The 17,126-nt window shown below is 57.2% G+C and overlaps 5 protein-coding genes across 5 annotated transcripts; 3 read left to right on the forward strand and 2 right to left on the reverse strand.

Annotated features, from left to right (window-relative positions):
- Window positions 1–114: 114 nt before the first annotated feature.
- LOC120705618 lies at window positions 115–956 on the forward strand. The gene has a single exon (XM_039990061.1). It carries the CDS (start codon window positions 283–285, stop codon window positions 787–789), a length of 507 nt encoding a protein of 168 aa, XP_039845995.1. The 5' UTR covers window positions 115–282; the 3' UTR covers window positions 790–956.
- A 955-nt stretch (window positions 957–1,911) lies between these two features.
- LOC120705617 (heme-binding protein 2-like) lies at window positions 1,912–3,055 on the forward strand. Its single transcript, XM_039990059.1, has 2 exons — window positions 1,912–2,262; window positions 2,410–3,055. The coding sequence occupies exons 1-2, from the start codon at window positions 2,027–2,029 to the stop codon at window positions 2,849–2,851; spliced, it is 678 nt and encodes a 225-aa protein (XP_039845993.1). The 5' UTR covers window positions 1,912–2,026; the 3' UTR covers window positions 2,852–3,055.
- A 704-nt stretch (window positions 3,056–3,759) lies between these two features.
- Window positions 3,760–6,445, forward strand: LOC120705620 (probable hexosyltransferase MUCI70). Its single transcript, XM_039990063.1, has 4 exons — window positions 3,760–4,320; window positions 4,668–4,880; window positions 5,149–5,736; window positions 5,985–6,445. Exons 1-4 carry the CDS (start codon window positions 4,056–4,058, stop codon window positions 6,311–6,313), a joined length of 1,395 nt encoding a protein of 464 aa, XP_039845997.1. The 5' UTR covers window positions 3,760–4,055; the 3' UTR covers window positions 6,314–6,445.
- Window positions 6,446–6,447: 2 nt separating this feature from the next.
- On the reverse strand, window positions 6,448–12,516 carry LOC120705621. Its single transcript, XM_039990064.1, has 4 exons — window positions 11,982–12,516; window positions 11,772–11,888; window positions 6,870–6,950; window positions 6,448–6,788 (listed from the first exon to the last, which is right to left on the reverse strand). Exons 1-4 carry the CDS (start codon window positions 12,144–12,146, stop codon window positions 6,630–6,632), a joined length of 522 nt encoding a protein of 173 aa, XP_039845998.1. The 5' UTR covers window positions 12,147–12,516; the 3' UTR covers window positions 6,448–6,629.
- A 3,321-nt stretch (window positions 12,517–15,837) lies between these two features.
- LOC120710416 (zinc finger A20 and AN1 domain-containing stress-associated protein 3-like) lies at window positions 15,838–16,835 on the reverse strand. Its single transcript, XM_039996106.1, has one exon. It carries the CDS (start codon window positions 16,504–16,506, stop codon window positions 16,039–16,041), a length of 468 nt encoding a protein of 155 aa, XP_039852040.1. The 5' UTR covers window positions 16,507–16,835; the 3' UTR covers window positions 15,838–16,038.
- Window positions 16,836–17,126: the final 291 nt, after the last annotated feature.

A 17,126-nucleotide genomic window follows, 5' to 3' on the forward strand; every position in this document is an offset into this window, starting at 1 on the left:
ACCCACACGAGCCGGCAACCCCCACGTCGGCCCAGCGCATTAACTAAACCCCGCTTTAAATCCCCCGCCCCGCACCCCAACCGGCAACCGTCCCCCACCGACCCGATCCCCCCGCTATAAATCCCCGGCGCCTCCCCAATCCAGATTCCCACCGCCCCATCGATCCAGCATTGCCATTGCCCCTCAGCTCGCCGGAATCCCCAACAACCCGCCGGGACTCGCCTGATCTCGCTCGCTCGGCCGGCCGCCGGTTCCGCTCCGTCAAGGCGTCAACACCAAGCCATGGGGTCGCAGGCCATCGAGGCGCACCGCGCGGGCGCGGAGGTGTACAGCGGCGCGGCGCTGTGCGCGGACAAGTCGACGGAGCTGCTGGCGGAGGTGCACCTCCCGCTGGGCCTGCTCCCGCTCGCCGACATGGAGGAGGTCGGCTACAACCGCTCCACCGGCTTCGTCTGGCTCCGCCAGAAGAAGGCCCTCACCCACACCTTCAAGCAGATCGGCCGCCAGGTCTCGTACGCCGCCGAGGTCACCGCCTTCGTCGAGAACCGCAGGATGAAGCGCATGACCGGGGTCAAGACCAAGGAGCTCCTCATCTGGGTCACCCTCTCCGACATGTTCGTCGAGAAGGACGACCCCTCCAAGATCACCTTCAAGACGCCCACCGGGCTCGGCAGGACCTTCCCCGTCGCCGCCTTCGCCAAGGAGGGAGACGACGGCAAGGCCAAGCCCAAGGAGGCGGCCCCAGCAGCCAACGGCAAGGAGCCCGCCGCCGCCGTCAGCGGTAAGTAATAAGGCTCAGGTGGCGGCGTGGAGTGCCTTTTATGATGGTTAAACTACCTGTAACCTGCTTATACGACTCTTCTGAATAATGAAGTCTGTACTGCTGCTACTGTTTGCTTAATTTAATGTTCTATTTATTATGAATGAAACGAGAATCAATCGTGCGAGCTTTCCAATTGTGTGTGCCACCGGGAGTAAGTGATTGCCCATGATTCCATTATAATCTTAAGTGAATACTGTACACCACAATTCGCCTTCAATTCAGTCAATTCGCACATTGCAGATCGATGTACTAGATGCACAGCCGTCAGTGCTGTAGGATAACTAACAACAAACTCTTGACAGAGACAACCGGCAATTACACAATCCCACATGTTCCAACTTCTACAGCATACGTAACTGAGAGAGGAATTCGTCAGACATGTAGGGTGTGAGCTCCTTTGCCCCACCAGTGCAGTGCAGCAACCAGGCTTGAAACTGAAACTGAGAGGAAAGCTTCGAATGCCTGCAAGCTGAAAGGAACGGCAATAATGTTTCTCGATATTGTTTCTTCTCCATATAGGTAATTAAGCAGATTAGTCTTTGTTTACGCGTGTAGGCCTTGGCTGTGAAACTGATCATTGGGCCAACTCGTGTGGAGAGAACATGCATGTAGTTACGTATTGATAACGCGGAGTTTGAATTCGGAAGCGCTGTTTTGTATCATATTTTTCTGATGGTTGCCAATCATCAGGTGTGACATCCTCCGCGAAGCAGACTTATTTCCGATCAGCAGGTAGGTAGTTCTGAAGATATTCTAGGCAACTAGTACTCCACTCCGTATCAGCAGAAATGAAATGACTATATATTAGGCATCATCAGAAATGACTTGACGCTTCAGACCCTCTAGAATCAGCAGTTGCAGACGTGCCTGTGTATATGCGACAACCTGACCAGAAACAGAAATCTCAGAAACCACCAAAACGAGCATCTACTTTCTACTACGGGCTTCTGCAGTTAACCTCACGCTTGTGGTCTCGAGCAAAGCTCTGGAACTCGAACGGTGGCCAAGCGCTGGAACACCGGCGACGTGGCAGCGCCTGCGCCGCAGCCATCCTGAGCCCGGGCAAAGCCAGTGCCTGTATTTATCGCACTCGCTCGATCCCCAGCCGCAGGGACGCGATCGCCCCAACACCAAACCGCCGGCCCCGCCCCCGCATCAGCGGCACCAGCAGCAGCGCGAGCGAGCGAGAGAAACAAGAAAAGCATGGCGCGCCGCCGGAGCAGCAGGCTGCTCCTCGCCGCCGCCGCGCTGCTCGCCGTCGTCGCCGCGGCGGAGGCCGCGGTGCCGCCGACGTGCGAGCGCATCGAGTGCCCCGCGTACGAGGTGATGGACAGCGCCAACGGGTTCGAGATCAGGCGGTACACGGACGCCGTGTGGGTGTCCGCCGCCCCCATCGAGGACATCTCCTTCGTCGCCGCCACGCGCACCGGCTTCCTCCAGTAAGCAAAAACTCTGTCTGCTCTCCCACCTCGCTCACCACACCCGCTTCCTTTTGGGCTTCGAATGGGCCGGCCCCGGCCCGATATATTGGACTCATCATAGGGGGGCCTTATAATAATATAATGGGCTGGGCTGAATACGTGCAGGCTGTTCAAGTACATCCAGGGCAAGAACGCGTACAACGAGACGATCGAGATGACGGCGCCGGTGCTGACGGAGGTGTCGCCCAGCGACGGGCCTTTCTGCGCCTCCTCCTTCGCGGTCAGCTTCTACGTGCCGGCCAAGAACCAGGCGGACCCGCCGCCGGCGGAGGGCCTGCGCGTGCGGCGCTGGGCCGGGGCCAGGTACGCCGCCGTGCGCCGGTTCGGGGGCTTCGTGGCGGACGCGGACGTCGGCGAGCAGGCCGCGCGGCTCGACGCCAGCCTGCAGGGCACCAGGTGGGCCGCCGCCGTCAACGAGGGCCGCGGCGCGGGCCAGGCGGCCTCCTACGTCGTGGCGCAGTACAACTCGCCGTTCGAGTTCAGCGGCAGGGTCAACGAGATATGGATGCTCTTCGACGGCGCCAAGGTCGGCTCTCACGCCAACTAAAGCCTCTAGTTAGTGTAATCGGCGCTTGTCTATGTACTAGTAGTATCTAGTACAAGATACAAGTGTTCCTGCTCGATCGAATAAATCTGTCTTTTTTTCTTGATGAGAGAAACTGGTAGTGTAATGTATCTTGTCAGCAGATGAATAATGTGAGCTCTAAAAGATGCTCGAGTAAATACATTGCTTTGCCATTACTTGCCGGCAGTTTTTTTTTTGCATGAAAAAGCAAATGTACCCGTACTAGTTCCGTACTGTTTTGAAATGTTCGTATGTCAATTGACATATGAAGTGCACGTGACCCAAAATGATACTCTGACCAAAATAGTGCACTTCTGCATTGAAGCAATCCAGCCCATGGACTACTGAATGCAATGATTGGCCAAACAGGCCGCCCGAGCACGGCGAGGCACGGCGGCGCCGCCGTGTCGTGCCGCGTAGTGCCACCGTGCCGGCGGACCTGAGGCGGCGGTGGCCGGCGGACGCAGGCGCGCACCAGCTGTGCGTGGAGGCAAGGTAGGCGCGCAGGCGGCGGGCCGGCGATAGGAGCGGCGGCGGCGCGTGAAGGGGGTCGACGGGCGGCTGCTTGCTGGTCCTGGTCGATGGAGAATTGGAGAGAGAGGAAATGATTTAGGGTTAGCGATGGGGATTGGGGAGGCGGCGAGGCACCGCCGACCGGCCATCGCCGTGCCGCTGCCTTGAATGGGCCGTGCTCGTGCTCGGGCCGCGTACCGCGATCGCGGCCCAGGAACGACAATGGGCCTGGCACGGCCCAGGCACGGGCACGAACAGGTCCGGGCCGGACCGTTCTTGGGCCGTGCTTTTTCGACCCGTGCCAGTGCTGGCCCATCGGGCCAGGCCCATCTGGCCAGCTATAAATGATCCTACTGACGCGAGTCCCATGGTCAAAACCGCGCGGGGCATGTTCAAGATCTGACGGAACAAAAGGAATCGACTCGCACTTAAACTAACCGAAGCTCCAAATTTGAAAAATCTTAACCCCACTAGTACGATGCATGTGCTTAACGAAAATACGAGGTGGAAGCCTCGTCCCTGGTCAACCAAGCACGCTTCTTCTTGCTAGATCCAAGGAACACTCCAAAGTCCGCTCTCGCCGCGCCGCACGCCGCGCAGCCACTCGCGTTGCGTCACCCACTGGCAACGCCCCCAACCAACAACCCTGCGCGATCACTCCGGCGGGCCGGGGATGGTGGGGTGGGTGCGCGTGCGGAGCCCGCCGGTGCTGGAGTCGAAGCTGCTGTGCGTCTCGCTGCTCTACCTCCTCACCACGCTCCCGCTCGCGCTCTACGTCTCCTTCTCCGACCCCGGCCGCCGGTGCTCCCGCCTCCTCCTGCCCTCCTTCGCCTCCCCTGCGAAGCCGGAGCTCTTCGAGTACCCGCCCGGGTACGGCGAGCGCAAGCACGCGCTGCCCGTCACGCGCGCGCTCTGCTCCAGCCCCGTCGCCTTCGCAGGTCTCCGCCGTCGTCCTGGACGAGCTAGCTGCACCCGCGGCGTGCCTTCCTTTTTCCGTTCGCGTGCCTCGTCACTTCGAATCGTAACGATCGGGGGGGTTTCCTCCCTGTGACCTTTTTTTCGCACGTCTGATCAAAGTGATTCTTCATTTCGGACGATTCTCTTTCATTATTTTGGTTTGGTGTTTGTACAGCAAATTAAATTTTGGTCATTTTTTTTACAAAATGTTACCATTCAACTTTCTGCGGTTTGCCTAGTTTCCGATCATCTACTTGTTGCTGTTTGCCTACTAGTTCCGATCATCTATCTTGAACGTGTTTCTGTTTCTTTTACACTACTGAGGCAGACTACCAGATTGCCTTGGAGGAGATCGATGGCCTCTGCCGCAACCTCTCGGCGTCCGCGTCTAGATCACCTGCCCTCCGGTACCAGGGCGGCAGGAGGGACACGTTTGCAGGCAACCTCTCGACCCAGAAGCGGAGATCGTTCTTCAGGCACACTGACAACCTAGTGGAGATTCCCTGTGGGTTCTTCAAGGAATTCCCCGTCCCAGAAGCTGGTGAGTTTGTTGTGACCTAGTAATAATAAAAAATGGGGATTTTTTTTGCCGTGACCATGTTCGTGCAAATTCGAGTAGTAGCACATGGTGACGTGATCATTTCTTGTGATCCCCAATCATAATCCCTTTGGATGCAAGCCAGATATCAGTGCTTCTGTCTTCCACGTCATACTGTAGGTGCTTTTGTAGTCGTAGCGCAATCACCAAGAACATTACCCAAATACTTTTACTATACTACTTGTTCTTTATTAACGTTCACGATTTTCAGACAGATTGGCCATGGACAACTGCAGGGGCGTGGTGGTCGCGTCGGCGATCTTGAACGACTACGACAAGATCCGGCAGCCTATGGGGCTCGGGGCCGGGACGCTGGCCACGGCGTGCTTCTTCATGTTCATCGACGACGCCACCCGCAGGGTCCTCGCGCGCCACGGCATACTAACAGCAGCAGAGGGCGCGCGCCGCCGCCGCGGCGGGGGCGCCGTCACGGTCGGCGCGTGGCGCGTCGTTACGCTGCGCGCCGGCGAGCTCCCCTACGAGAGCCCCGCGATGAACGGCGTCGTCGCGAAGCACCTGCTGCACCGGCTGTTCCCGAACGCCAGGTTCAGCGTGTGGGTCGACGCCAAGATGCAGCTCACGGCGGACCCGATGCTGCTGGTGCACGCGCTCCTCGTCGGCAGGGGCGCGGACATGGCGGTGTCCAGGCACCCGTTCAACGTGCACACCATGGAGGACGCGGTGGCGACGGCGAGGTGGCGCAAGTGGGGGGACGTGGAGGCCATCAGGATCCAGATGGAGACGTACTGCGCCAACGGCCTCCAGCCATGGTCCCCCAGCAAGCTCCCATATCCATCAGGTATGAAATGCAGACAGGGACACAAGTACGCCTGCAATGATTTTGGTATCTTTTTGTTCGATTAAACGAAGAAACGGACGCCATTGCAACGGAAACAGACAGTTCAGCCACGTCAATAGGATGAACAAGAATGAGAAAGCTAATGGGTCAAGATTGATGACAATGGCTACTACATGGTAGCGTGTGGCAACAAAAAGAATCAGAATACGGGATCATGATCGTTGAACGTGTTCTCTCTCATGCTGCAGACGTGCCGGACACAGCGATCATCATCAGGAGGCACGGCCTGGCCAGCGACCTCTTCTCCTGCCTGCTGTTCAACGAGCTGGAGGCGTTCAACCCGCGGGACCAGCTCGCCTTCGCCTACGTCAGGGACCAGATGAGCCCCAAGGTGAGAATCAACATGTTCGAGGTCGAGGTGTTCGAGCACATCGCCGTCGAGTACCGGCACAACTTGAAGCCTGACGGCCGGGGAGGAGGGAAGCAGGGGGTCACTAGGATGGCATCCTCAAGAGACATCACCGGGAGCAGCTGCGAGGGATATCTTCTGAAGATGTGGGGCGACTCTCCTGAGTAAAGTTTCGGCAGATGCGCCCCATTGTGGTTTCCATTTTTTTTTTGGTTATGAAGATTGCATGAGTGTACATATACTGGCATACTACTGCAAGGTAATTTTGATAGAGTAGAATTTTTGGTAAATAATCATACATGTGAAAAATATTTTTTCTCATTAGAACATTTAGTGAAAAGCATTGGAACAGAAATAGCATCACAAGCAACTACTTGGACAGGATCCCAGGACACACAAATTCATCAGTCATCCCTGGATAAGTGATAAGTCAGCACTCAACAGAAATCTTCGGCTTCAGGCAAACTGCAAGCACGGTGTTACATCAGGCGGTGGAATCTGCGGACCCCTTGGCTAGCTCGCTCTTGTTCTTGAATTCCTTCCAGGCGTCCATGGCGTTCTTGGTCATCTTCTCGATTTCGTCAGTGGTGGCCGTGTCTGGGGACAGCATGCCTTCCACTGCCATCATCATGTTGAACACAGCCTGAAGAAAACAGCATGGAGCACAATATTCATTCAGAATTAAAAAAAAAGTTCAGAAACCGGACAGATTTGCAAACGTTACCAAATGAAGGTAAGGCCTTGAGTCGCGTTGGTAGCGGCCGGTGAGCTGCTGGCAAACTTCTTTTGCCCTCTGCCAGTCTCTCTGCAGTGCATGTCAAAACACACAGATAGTGCTAGATCACTAATGGAGGGAGCATGACAGCATGCCACGTGGCAAGTGGAAGTGGTAACTCACCTTGTCGGTACCCCAGGACTGGGGTACCCCCTCTTGCTGTGTCCAGACAAGGATCTTGTAGTTATCCTTAACTACATCCAAACAGCCGGACCCCTGCGGTCCGGAGTCCTGTTCTCCCAGCAGCGGCCCGGACCGTTCCACAGTTGGGAAAGGTCTGGAGACACCACGTGTCCCGGAAGAGGCAGGAACTCGTGCGCAAGCAGCCGGGGCTCCGGACCTCCCAAGGAGACCGGACCCCCGCAGGGTCCCGGACCCCTCATGGGGTCCCGGACCCCTTGTATAGTAACCGGACACCTCACTAAGGGAAGAAATCGGCACCCCGCGTCGGGGTGGTCTGGGGACGCCACGTGTCTGCAAGATATGGCCGTTTGGGTTTCCTTACTAACGTTCACCCACCATTGCATTCATTGCGGTTGGTGGACGTCTGCATTGATATGACAGAAGCTGAGGCGTTTCATTGACCAGGGGACACTATTGATCGCGTATTACCAAGGCAGTGAAGCCGCTGGCGCCGCCCATACCGCATCTGCCAGCCTGCCGTGACAGATGGATACGACGGCTCGGCTTCGCTCATTATGACGCTACATAATAGCCTCAGCAGGCCACGCCGCAAACTACGCTACTCCAACGGGCGCCTAGCTGACGGGACAAGAAAAGACCCCCCTTGTCGGTACCCCAGGACTGGGATACCCCCTCTTGCTGTGTCTAGGCAAGGATCTTATGGGTATCCTTAACTACATCCAAACAACCGGACCCCTGCGGTCCGGAATCCTGTTCTCCCAGCAGCGGCCTGGGCCGTTCCTCAGTTGGGAAAGGTTCGGAGACACCACGTGTCCCGGAAAAGGCAGGAACTCGTGCGCAAGCAGTCGGGACTCCGGACCTCCCCGAGGAGACCGGACCCCCGCAGGGTCCCGGACCCCACATGGGGTCCCGGACCCCTGTATAATAACCGGACCCCTCGCTAAGGGAAGAGATCGACGCCCCGCGTCGGGGTGGTCCGGGGCCGCCACGTGTCTGCAAGACATGGCCGTTTGGGTTTCCATACCAACGTTCACCCACCATTGCATTCATTGCGGTTGGTGGACGTCTGCATTGATATGACAGAAGCTGAGGCGTTTCATTGACCAGGGGACACTGTTGATCGCGTATTACCAAGGCAGTAAAGCCGCTGGCGCCGCCCATACCGCATCTGCCAGCCTACCGTGACAGATGGATACGACGGCTCGGCTTCGCCCATTATGACGCTACATAATAGCCTCAGCAGGCCACGCCGCAAGCTACGCTACTCCAACGAGCTCCTAGCTGACGGGACAAGAAAAGACCCCCCTGAGTCAGGAGAGCAGCAGTAAAGATTCGCTACCGCTGTAGCCACAGTCACGTTGGGCCCACCTGTCGGGGCATCAACGCCCTATGTATCCGCTCCCCCTTGATCTATAAAAGGGGGGGGGACGCCGCTAGAAAACCTCAGGCTGAGTAAGAGCCAAGGCCAGCAGAGGATAGGTTCATACACAACCAAGAACAATACATCCCACAGTGGACGTAGGGTATTACGCTCCGGCGGCCCGAACCACTCTAAATCGTGTGTTCTTGAGTCCCCTTTCTCAGCGTAGATCTAGCCCCATTGCCTAGTACTTCCCCGAGTACTCCCTCACTGGGAATAGGCGGGTGCGTTCCGCCACCCGGCTGTGGGTACCCCTAGAATCCCCACAACATTTTGGCGCCGTCCGTGGGGAGGACAGGCGTTGGCTGGATTTTCGGACTTCTGGGCCGTGTTCATCCTCTGCAACGACGAGCGAGAAGATGAAGGAAGGCAGCGCCACACTCACTTCACATGCCATGGCACCGGCGCTCCAATGCCCTCGGTGCGGCGGCGCACGGCAGCGACGCCTGCTGTGCGTCGCCACTGCGACACCTCAGAGCCGGCGTGGCAGCGCACAGCGGAGGCGCCGCTGCGCGCCGCCGCCCCTACGTCGACTCAAGGTTTTATCTCAAGCAACGGCAACGCCTCCTCTGCGGTGGCATGGCGTCGGCTCAAGGCTTTCTCTCAACATGGAGCCTGGAGCCGACGGCCATCCCGGAGGAAGTTGACAGTGTCGTCCTGCCGTCTCCAGCGCCGGAGATCCACCTCAGCGTTGCTCGGCGCTGCTGCAGACAGGACCCCGCCTCCTCGTGCGGGGGCCCCTGGCGCTAGCACCAAGGACAAGCCGGCGAACGACCGCACTTCTCCACGCGTCGCACCGGTCCATCTGCTGCGCAAGCGCTCTGGTTTCCATCGGCAACGGCGACGGCAGGGGGAGGGGGCCTCTTCCATTCAAAGCCAAAGAATTTGTCTCATGCCATGTAAGCATGTGACAGCTCTTAGGCAAGAAGGGGTCCCCCGAGCTCCCGAAGTGATGCTGGATGATGCGGTTCAGGCACGTCCAGGGCGCCTTCACCTCCGAAGAACACGCTGTATAGCATGCAGCCGTAGGTTACTCCTAAGAAAAAACTAAGAGAATTCCTCCTTTGTAATAGCGTGGCGCCTACGTGTGTGTCCAGAGCGGTCAAGGTCCGACCTTGTAAACCCGACCTCTGGCCCTATCACACAAACAGGCAAAAGCGGTCCGGAGCGGTGGAGGTCCGACCTCGTAATCCCGACCTCCGATGTATACCGTGACAACCACAATAATAAAGGAGACTTTCTTTTTCAGTTTTACCTAGGCTCCACCCTGATTACATCTATCCGCCTTGGTTTAACTATTCTTTTCTCTTGACCGAAGTTTCCCTTATTGCTAACAATCCAAGTTAAGTTGCTGGCTTGTGGTCAGGTGAAGACACCCCTTCTAGCTGGAAGGCGGTCCGGACCCCTAGGGACCTGCTCTGGGGAAGTGGTATTTGTATCCTGGGGTAGAGAAGCTCCGCGTGGCTTAGCCTGGTAATGTACCCTAAAGTTACGTACTTCACTACCCTGTTACAAGTACTCTAGTACCCAAGACTGCTGTCTTTAGAGGTCCCGGGCTCTCTTCTAGTATAAGGCTTGGTTTCTTTGCACCTTACTATGAGGTCCGGTAACAAGCTTCATCGGATTGTCAGCCACGGTCGCTCCAAGTCCACTCCGGTGGCCCGCTCCGGCGGAGACCGCTCGCCACGGTCGCTCCAAGTCCACTCCGGTGGCCCGCTCCGGCGGAGACCGCTCGCCACGGTCGCTCCAAGTCCACTCCGGTGGCCCGCTCCGGCGGAGACCGCTCGCCACGGTCGCTCCAAGTCCACTCCGGTGGCCCGCTCCGGCGGAGACCGCTCGCCACGGTCGCTCCAAGTCCACTCCGGTGGCCCGCTCCGGCGGAGACCGCTCGCCACGGTCGCTCCAAGTCCACTCCGGTGGCCCGCTCCGGCGGAGACCGCTCGCCACGGTCGACAAGAGCCGGGTCCGGGAAGTGGTGCTTACTCCCTGAGCGATCCGAAGTCTGTGTAGCCGCTTAGCTTGGTTCCGTACCCTAAGCCTACACCTTCGTCGCCCAATGGAGAGCACTCTAGTACCTGAACCTGGCAACAGGCATACCGGACTCAGGGGTCCGGGATGCACGCTCTCTCCATGAGCACACCAACGCAATCAACTTGCGTAGGAACACATCACGATGGTGGCCCCACCTGCGGGTTCGTACCTCACCCGAGGTGGGCCCGGGGGCCACTGTCGGTACCCCAGGACTGGGGTACCCCCTCTTGCTGTGTCCAGGCAAGGATCTTGTAGTTATCCTTAACTACATCCAAACAGCCGGACCCCTGCGGTCCGGAGTCCTGTTCTCCCAGCAGCGGCCCGGACCGTTCCACAGTTGGGAAAGGTCCGGAGACACCACGTGTCCCGGAAGAGGCAGGAACTCGTGCGCAAGCAGCCGGGGCTCCGGACCTCCCAAGGAGACCGGACCCCCGCAGGGTCCCGGACCCCTCATGGGGTCCCGGACCCCCTGTATAGTAACCGGACCCCTCACTAAGGGAAGAAATCGGCACCCCGCGTCGGGGTGGTCTGGGGACGCCACGTGTCTGCAAGATATGGCCGTTTGGGTTTCCTTACTAACGTGCACCCACCATTGCATTCATTGCGGTTGGTGGACGTCTGCATTGATATGACAGAAGCTGAGGCGTTTCATTGACCAGTGGACACTATTGATCGCGTATTACCAAGGCAGTGAAGCCGCTGGCGCCGCCCATACAGCATCTGCCAGCCTGCCGTGACAGATGGATACGACGGCTCGGCTTCGCTCATTATGACGCTACATAATAGCCTCAGCAGGCCACGCCGCAAGCTACGCTACTCCAACGGGCGCCTAGCTGACGGGACAAGAAAAGACCCCCTGAGTCAGAAGAGCAGCAGTGTGCATATCGGAGGAAAGATTCGCTACCACTGTAGCCACAGTCACGTTGGGCCCACCTGTCGGGGCACCAACGTCCTATGTATCCGCTCCCCCTTGATCTATAAAAGGGGGGGCGCCGCTAGAAAACCTCAGGCTGGGCAAGAGCCAAGGCCAGCAGAGGATATGTTCATACACACCACCAAGAACAATACATCTCCCAGTGGACGTAGGGTATTACGCTCCGGCGGCCCGAATCACTCTAAATCGTGTGTTCTTGAGTCCCTTTCTCAGCGTAGATCCAGCCCCATCGCCTAGTACTTCCCCGAGTACTCCCTCACTGGGAATAGACGGGTGCGTTCCGCCACCCGGCTGTGGGTACCCCTAGAACCCCACAACACACCTGATTGATCAGAACGTCAGTGAGCAGCAAGCCCAGATCAAGCTTCCTCTCGGAGTCGCGCGACGCCGCGAACTCCTTCTGAAGCAGGCTCGTCAGCTTGCCCCTGTCAGTGATATGCTGCGCACGCCACAAACACAAGCTCCATAGCATTAGCATCAGCAGGTGGTTGTGATCTGTATCATGCTGCGCGTGAGGTGAGGAGAAGCATACCTCCTTGGTGACTTGCTCGAAGACGAGGTCCATGAGCGTGGCGCGGTCCCTGGGCGAGTCCTCGCGGCGGAACAGCGAGTCCGAGAGCGCGTCCACGCTCGTCTTCATGGTCGCGGCGCCGGCGCGCGACGTGCCGTCGGTGACGGCGTTGAGGGCGCACACCATGGCCGGCTACAGGGCCGGGCCGGCGGCGCTCCAGCCGCGCGCCGCCGTCCACGAGGCGCCGCCCAGCGCCAGCGCCACGCCGGCGCCCACTCTCAGCGCGGCCCTGGGCAGCGCCGCCGGCCCTCCTCCCTCCACCGGCACCGCACGGGGATCCGGCTCCCGCGCCGCCCCCTGGGCCTGTGCGCGCACGGCGGGAGCCCTGGCGCGCGCTGCCGCGGCAGCGGTGCGGGGCGAGAGGAGCGGCGGCGCTGACCCCGGTGGCAGCAGCCGCGTGCAGCGTGCCGAGAGATGCTTCCATCATGAGCCGATTGGAATGTCCAGCTCCCGTTGCAGCGTGGAGATAGCCGTTTGGTGATCGCCGTCGTGCTTGTTGCTTCCTCTTTTGCTTTTATCCGTGGCGAGCAACGGCATCATCCTGCGCGCCACCATTGTCTGTGCATCGTGCTTTGCATCTTTGCACATCGCAAGCAAGGCATCCAGTGCGCTCCGCCTTTTGTCTGCTTGATTAAAACCTAGGCTCCAAAGCTTCAGGTGTAGGCCGGGCACTATCTACTTTAGGCTCTGAGTGCTGACTTGGACCATGTCATCGGACATCGCCGGTTCGAGCCATCCGCCGGCGAGTTGCCGGACGCCGACGGAGGAGACCGGGATCCGGGGAACCGACAGGCAAGGCCTTGCGCTTGCGCTCCATTGAAAACTCCGGCTTCAGCCCATCGGCGTCAGGATATGGGCCTGAGCTAACGAAGATCCAAGGAAAATGGGCCTACGATTTGGCCCAGACAGCTCTCCTCCGTAGGGTCGCTATCGTCCAGTCGCATCTTGGCCGTAGGCTGCAGATCCGACGAACCCGGGACGTCAGGACCGGACGGTAGATGAAATACCGTCCCCCCCCCCCCCCCCGTCCAGGTTCTCCGCTGCTCGCTCGGTGTCTCGCCATGGCGCTTGCCCAGCTCGTGGCCGCCGTCGCGCTCAGCGTCGCCGGGGAGCTCAGCGTCGCGTGCAAGGGCAAATTCTTTCACCGACGGCCATCCCCGCGTCGCGCTTTGCAAGCCGGGTACCTGATCTGCCGTGACCTTTCTTTCCTGCCGCGCGCCTCAGCGGCCTGCTGCGCCGCCGGGACGGGAAGCGCCAGGGCGGGAACGGGCTAGGCTTTGGCCTTGTCGCGCGCATACCCGGCCGCTAACTGAACCGCCGCCGCTTCAGTTTAGAGAGGTCCAAGCGCCTCCTCTCGGAGTGCCTCGCTCGACGCCGGTGGCGAGTGGTGAACTGGTGTCTGGTGACCGCGTCCGTGGCCTCTCCGTGAACACGCCGTCGGTGACAGCGTTCAGGGCGCAAACCGCGGCAGCCTGCAAGACCTGGCCGGCACGTTGGTATTTTTCAGTTGTTTCTTTTCGTTCATTCATGCTCTGTTGATGATGGTCGCAGAGGTGGCGATCGGTGCCGGGTGGCAGTCCTTGGTCTTGATCGCGTTGGTCAACATCTGCTGCTACCATCCTCGTCTGCCTGCCCCTCGCAGCGGTGTTTGGCATCAAGCTGAAGCTCAACGCAACAGTAAGACAAGCATGGAATTGGAAAGATGTAGTGTGGCAGTTTTTGGTGGCCTTCCTGGGTTTTCCTCGAAGGGCAACTCACTGATCATCTGGTATGTTGTTTCAGGGGATTTGGGGCGGCGTGTTGATTGGAACGGTGTTACAGACTGTAATTCTGTTTGATCCTCGTCGGAACCAAAAAGCGGAAAGAGGTATGCTATACTAGCTCATTTTTCATCTTTTTCTCTGGATCCTCTTAAAACAAGACCCAGTGAAAACAACTGCTTGAAAGGAAACTATTTGTTCCATGTTGCAGAATAAAAACAATTGTTACCGGTCAGTTTCAGTCATCGGAATGATAGTGTGTGAGGTGTTTGACGTTGCGACAAACCAGGTCGAGAAAGCAGATATATTCTGAGATATTCTGAGATGTTCAACTGTGCTATGGGAGTTTGGCCCATTAAATACTTAGGTGTACCAGTGTCTGGATCTAGGCTGCATGTCAAGGACTGGCTGATTCTTGACGAAAAACTCCTAAAAAGACTTGATGGGTGGAAGGGAAGTGCCCTATCCATTGGAGGGAGAACCACTCTTATTAAAACTTGTCTGAGCAGCATTCCCATTTACTGTATGTCTATGTATCTTATCCCAAAGACCATTCATAAAAAGATGGACTGCACTAGGAAAAGATTTTTTTGGCAGGGAGGGGGTATGAAAAAAAAATATCACTTGGTTAAGTGGTGCAAAATAGCCAAACCAAAACAGAAAGGTGGCCTGGGAATTCATGATTTGAGAAAGATGAACTTAAGCCTGTTATGTAAATGGTGGTGGAAAGTAGAAAAGGGAGAAGGATTATGGCAAGAAATAGTGAGGAAAAAATATGTTAAACAAAATTGTAGCTCCCACCTGAAGTACAAAGCTACCAACTCACCAGTTTGGAACGATCTACTGAAAGTAAGAGAATATTATTTAAAAGGAAGAGTGATGGTAGTAGGGAATGGAAAGATAACAGATTTCTGGCTGGATCCCTGGTGTGGGGCAGCAGCCTTAAAAGACAAGTTTCCTGACCTATATATTATCTGTAATGAAAAGTTCTGCTCTGTTGCGAGTATGGCACAGAGAGGATGGAGGCTAACATTCAGAAGATGGCTGGATGAGGAAAAACAAAATCAGCTGAGGAGGCTACAGGACATAACTACCTCTTTTGCCTTAGGAAGGGAGCGTGACTGTCCTAGATGGATTTGGGGAAAAACTGGAAGGTTCTCAGTTAAATCAATGTACAAGCACTTCTTCAGTGAAGAAGCTAATGAGCCTAACAAGAAGATTTGGAAAACTAAATTACCACTAAAGATTAAAATTTTCATGTGGTTGATACAACAAAATTCGATCCTGACCAAAGATAATCTCTTGAAGAGGGGCTGGAATGGGGATAGTAAGTGTATGTTTTGCAGGGAGGATGAATCCATTATTCATCTGTTTTTTGAATGCTCCATGGCCAAGTATGTTTGGAGCATGGTAGCAATGGTTGTTGGGGGTGATTGTAGGCCCTCATCGTTTGACCAATTTTGGTACTGGGTTAAAATTTTTATGCCCCGTGCTGAAAAGTTCCATATGGTGGGTTTGGCCGGGATTTGCTGGGCACTTTGGAAACTAGAAATATTGTGTGCTTTGAAGAGAAAAAGGTAAGATCTCCCACAGAGGTGATTTGTCTCGCCTCATCGTTTATCTCCTTTTGGGCAGAATTACAGTCGGAAGAGGACAAGCTGCTGCTAGAGGGGGGTGCGGATATCCTCAGAGCAGTGGCGCTGAGTATACACCCACATGAAGCCCCACCAGGAGATGCCGGTGTGGTTCTGCTCCAGTGAAGGGGAGCTGAAAGACTGAAGCTTCGACATATGTCCAACCGCTTTGGAGATTTGATAAAGTTTAACTAGCTATCATTTTGCTACTCTTTGTCGCTCTGGTGGTGTTGCTGGGTTTGCTGGAGGCTGTTAATCCGTAGACTTTTAGCCTTTAAATTCTCGTTTCTTTCGTGTCGAACCTTGGTTTGTGAACTGCTGTAATTTCGTTACTACCAGTAATGAAATCAGGGGCATACCCCGCGTTGGAAAAAAGGTCGAGAAAGCAGATACGATCTTTGATACGAAGGAAAAGGAGGACAAAAATAAACTCATATATATGAATGCTGGTCATCTTCTGAAACATCAGCTAGTTACAAACAGTACGCAAGGAATTAAGCCCTGCCGATCATATGAATCTAGCCAGACGCTCCTCACAGACGAGTCGATGCATGTTGCGAGGGCCGGCCTGCGGCCATAGAGAAGGCAGTGCATCAGAAGTTCAGAACCCATTGCACGGGGGCGTCAACCGCGACGATCGATCAGATTTTGCAGGGCAGCTTCTCTCCCTTGATCAGGGGGGTTGGCACGGGCGATGGTGCCGCGGCCGGCGCCCTTGAAGTCGAAGGCGCAGCCGTGCTCCTCCGCGTAGCGGTGCCTCCCGCAGAAGGTCTTCCCGCACCGGCACACGAACCCCGTCAGCCCCACCTTCTTGCAGCACGCCGCGCACCGGCTCGGCCGCTGCAGCTCGCTCGCCGCCTCGGGCGTCGCGGAGGAGGGCGGTAATAAGACGGCGCCACCAGCGGGTGCGAGACAGACGCTGGCCGCCACCGCCGCCGCTTCGGACGCCGTGGCGGCTGCGGAGGCGCCTGAACCGCCGGCGAAGATGCTGTGGTGCTTCTTGTAGCAGACGGAGCACATGCCGTGCGTAGCCGGGCTGCCGAAGAAGCCGCAGCCGGCGGCGGCGCTCCCCGGAGGCTGGAACGACGACATCGCGCGCTGCGAGGGGAGAAGGAAGACAGAACACGATGGTGATCAGGGGGGGTGCCGGCGGCGTAGGATTCAGGCGGTGGACTCGGGCGTGGATGGATGATGTTCGCGTGAAGCCGTGGGGAGTGCGCCGGCGCCCGGCGGGGACGCGGGGTTATATCGATGTGACGACGGATGATGTAACCAACTCAAAGATGATGTCCGACTTGGAGTCTGGGTCGTTGAGGGCCAGTCGGAAATCGGAACGCCGAGTCCGTGTACTGTGCATGACAGCATGTGCATCGAGCAGAGCAGGAAAACTGGCCGGCGGCGGCGACGAGTTGCCGGACGGAGGAGACCGGCGGCGTCCTCCGCTGCGTTGAAAAGTCTGGTTCCAGCCCAGCAGGTGCCCAGCGGCGTCAGGATGTGGGCCTTAGCAAACTAAAAGGCCCGGCTCGAGGGAGGGAGGGAGCTCGGGAACATGGGCCTACGATTCGGCCCAGAGAGCTCCCGCTCCTCCGCAGTGCCGTCAAGTCGCATCTTGGCCGTACGCTGCAGATCGGACGAACCTAGGACGTCAAGCCCGGACGGTAGACGAAATACCGTCTACCCCCCGCGTCCAGGTCGTCAGCTGCTCTCTCCGT

Source organism: Panicum virgatum, chromosome 5K (genome assembly GCF_016808335.1).
Source record: "Panicum virgatum strain AP13 chromosome 5K, P.virgatum_v5, whole genome shotgun sequence".
Lineage (NCBI taxonomy): Eukaryota > Viridiplantae > Streptophyta > Magnoliopsida > Poales > Poaceae > Panicum > Panicum virgatum.

Coding starts and splice junctions, on each gene's coding strand:
- LOC120705620 (XM_039990063.1), top strand. CDS start 4,056: ATGGTGGGGTGGGTGCGCGTGCGGAGCCCGCCGGTGCTGGAGTCGAAG. Junction 4,881..5,148: donor ATTCCCCGTCCCAGAAGCTG/GTGAGTTTGTTG, acceptor CACGATTTTCAG/ACAGATTGGCCATGGACAAC. Junction 5,737..5,984: donor CAAGCTCCCATATCCATCAG/GTATGAAATGCA, acceptor CTCATGCTGCAG/ACGTGCCGGACACAGCGATC.
- LOC120705617 (XM_039990059.1), top strand. CDS start 2,027: ATGGCGCGCCGCCGGAGCAGCAGGCTGCTCCTCGCCGCCGCCGCGCTG. Junction 2,263..2,409: donor ACGCGCACCGGCTTCCTCCA/GTAAGCAAAAAC, acceptor GAATACGTGCAG/GCTGTTCAAGTACATCCAGG.
- LOC120710416 (XM_039996106.1), bottom strand. CDS start 16,506: ATGTCGTCGTTCCAGCCTCCGGGGAGCGCCGCCGCCGGCTGCGGCTTC.
- LOC120705618 (XM_039990061.1), top strand. CDS start 283: ATGGGGTCGCAGGCCATCGAGGCGCACCGCGCGGGCGCGGAGGTGTAC.
- LOC120705621 (XM_039990064.1), bottom strand. CDS start 12,146: ATGGTGTGCGCCCTCAACGCCGTCACCGACGGCACGTCGCGCGCCGGC. Junction 6,951..11,771: donor CTGACGTTCTGATCAATCAG/GTGTGTTGTGGG, acceptor CATGCACTGCAG/AGAGACTGGCAGAGGGCAAA. Junction 6,789..6,869: donor CAAGGCCTTACCTTCATTTG/GTAACGTTTGCA, acceptor TGTTTTCTTCAG/GCTGTGTTCAACATGATGAT.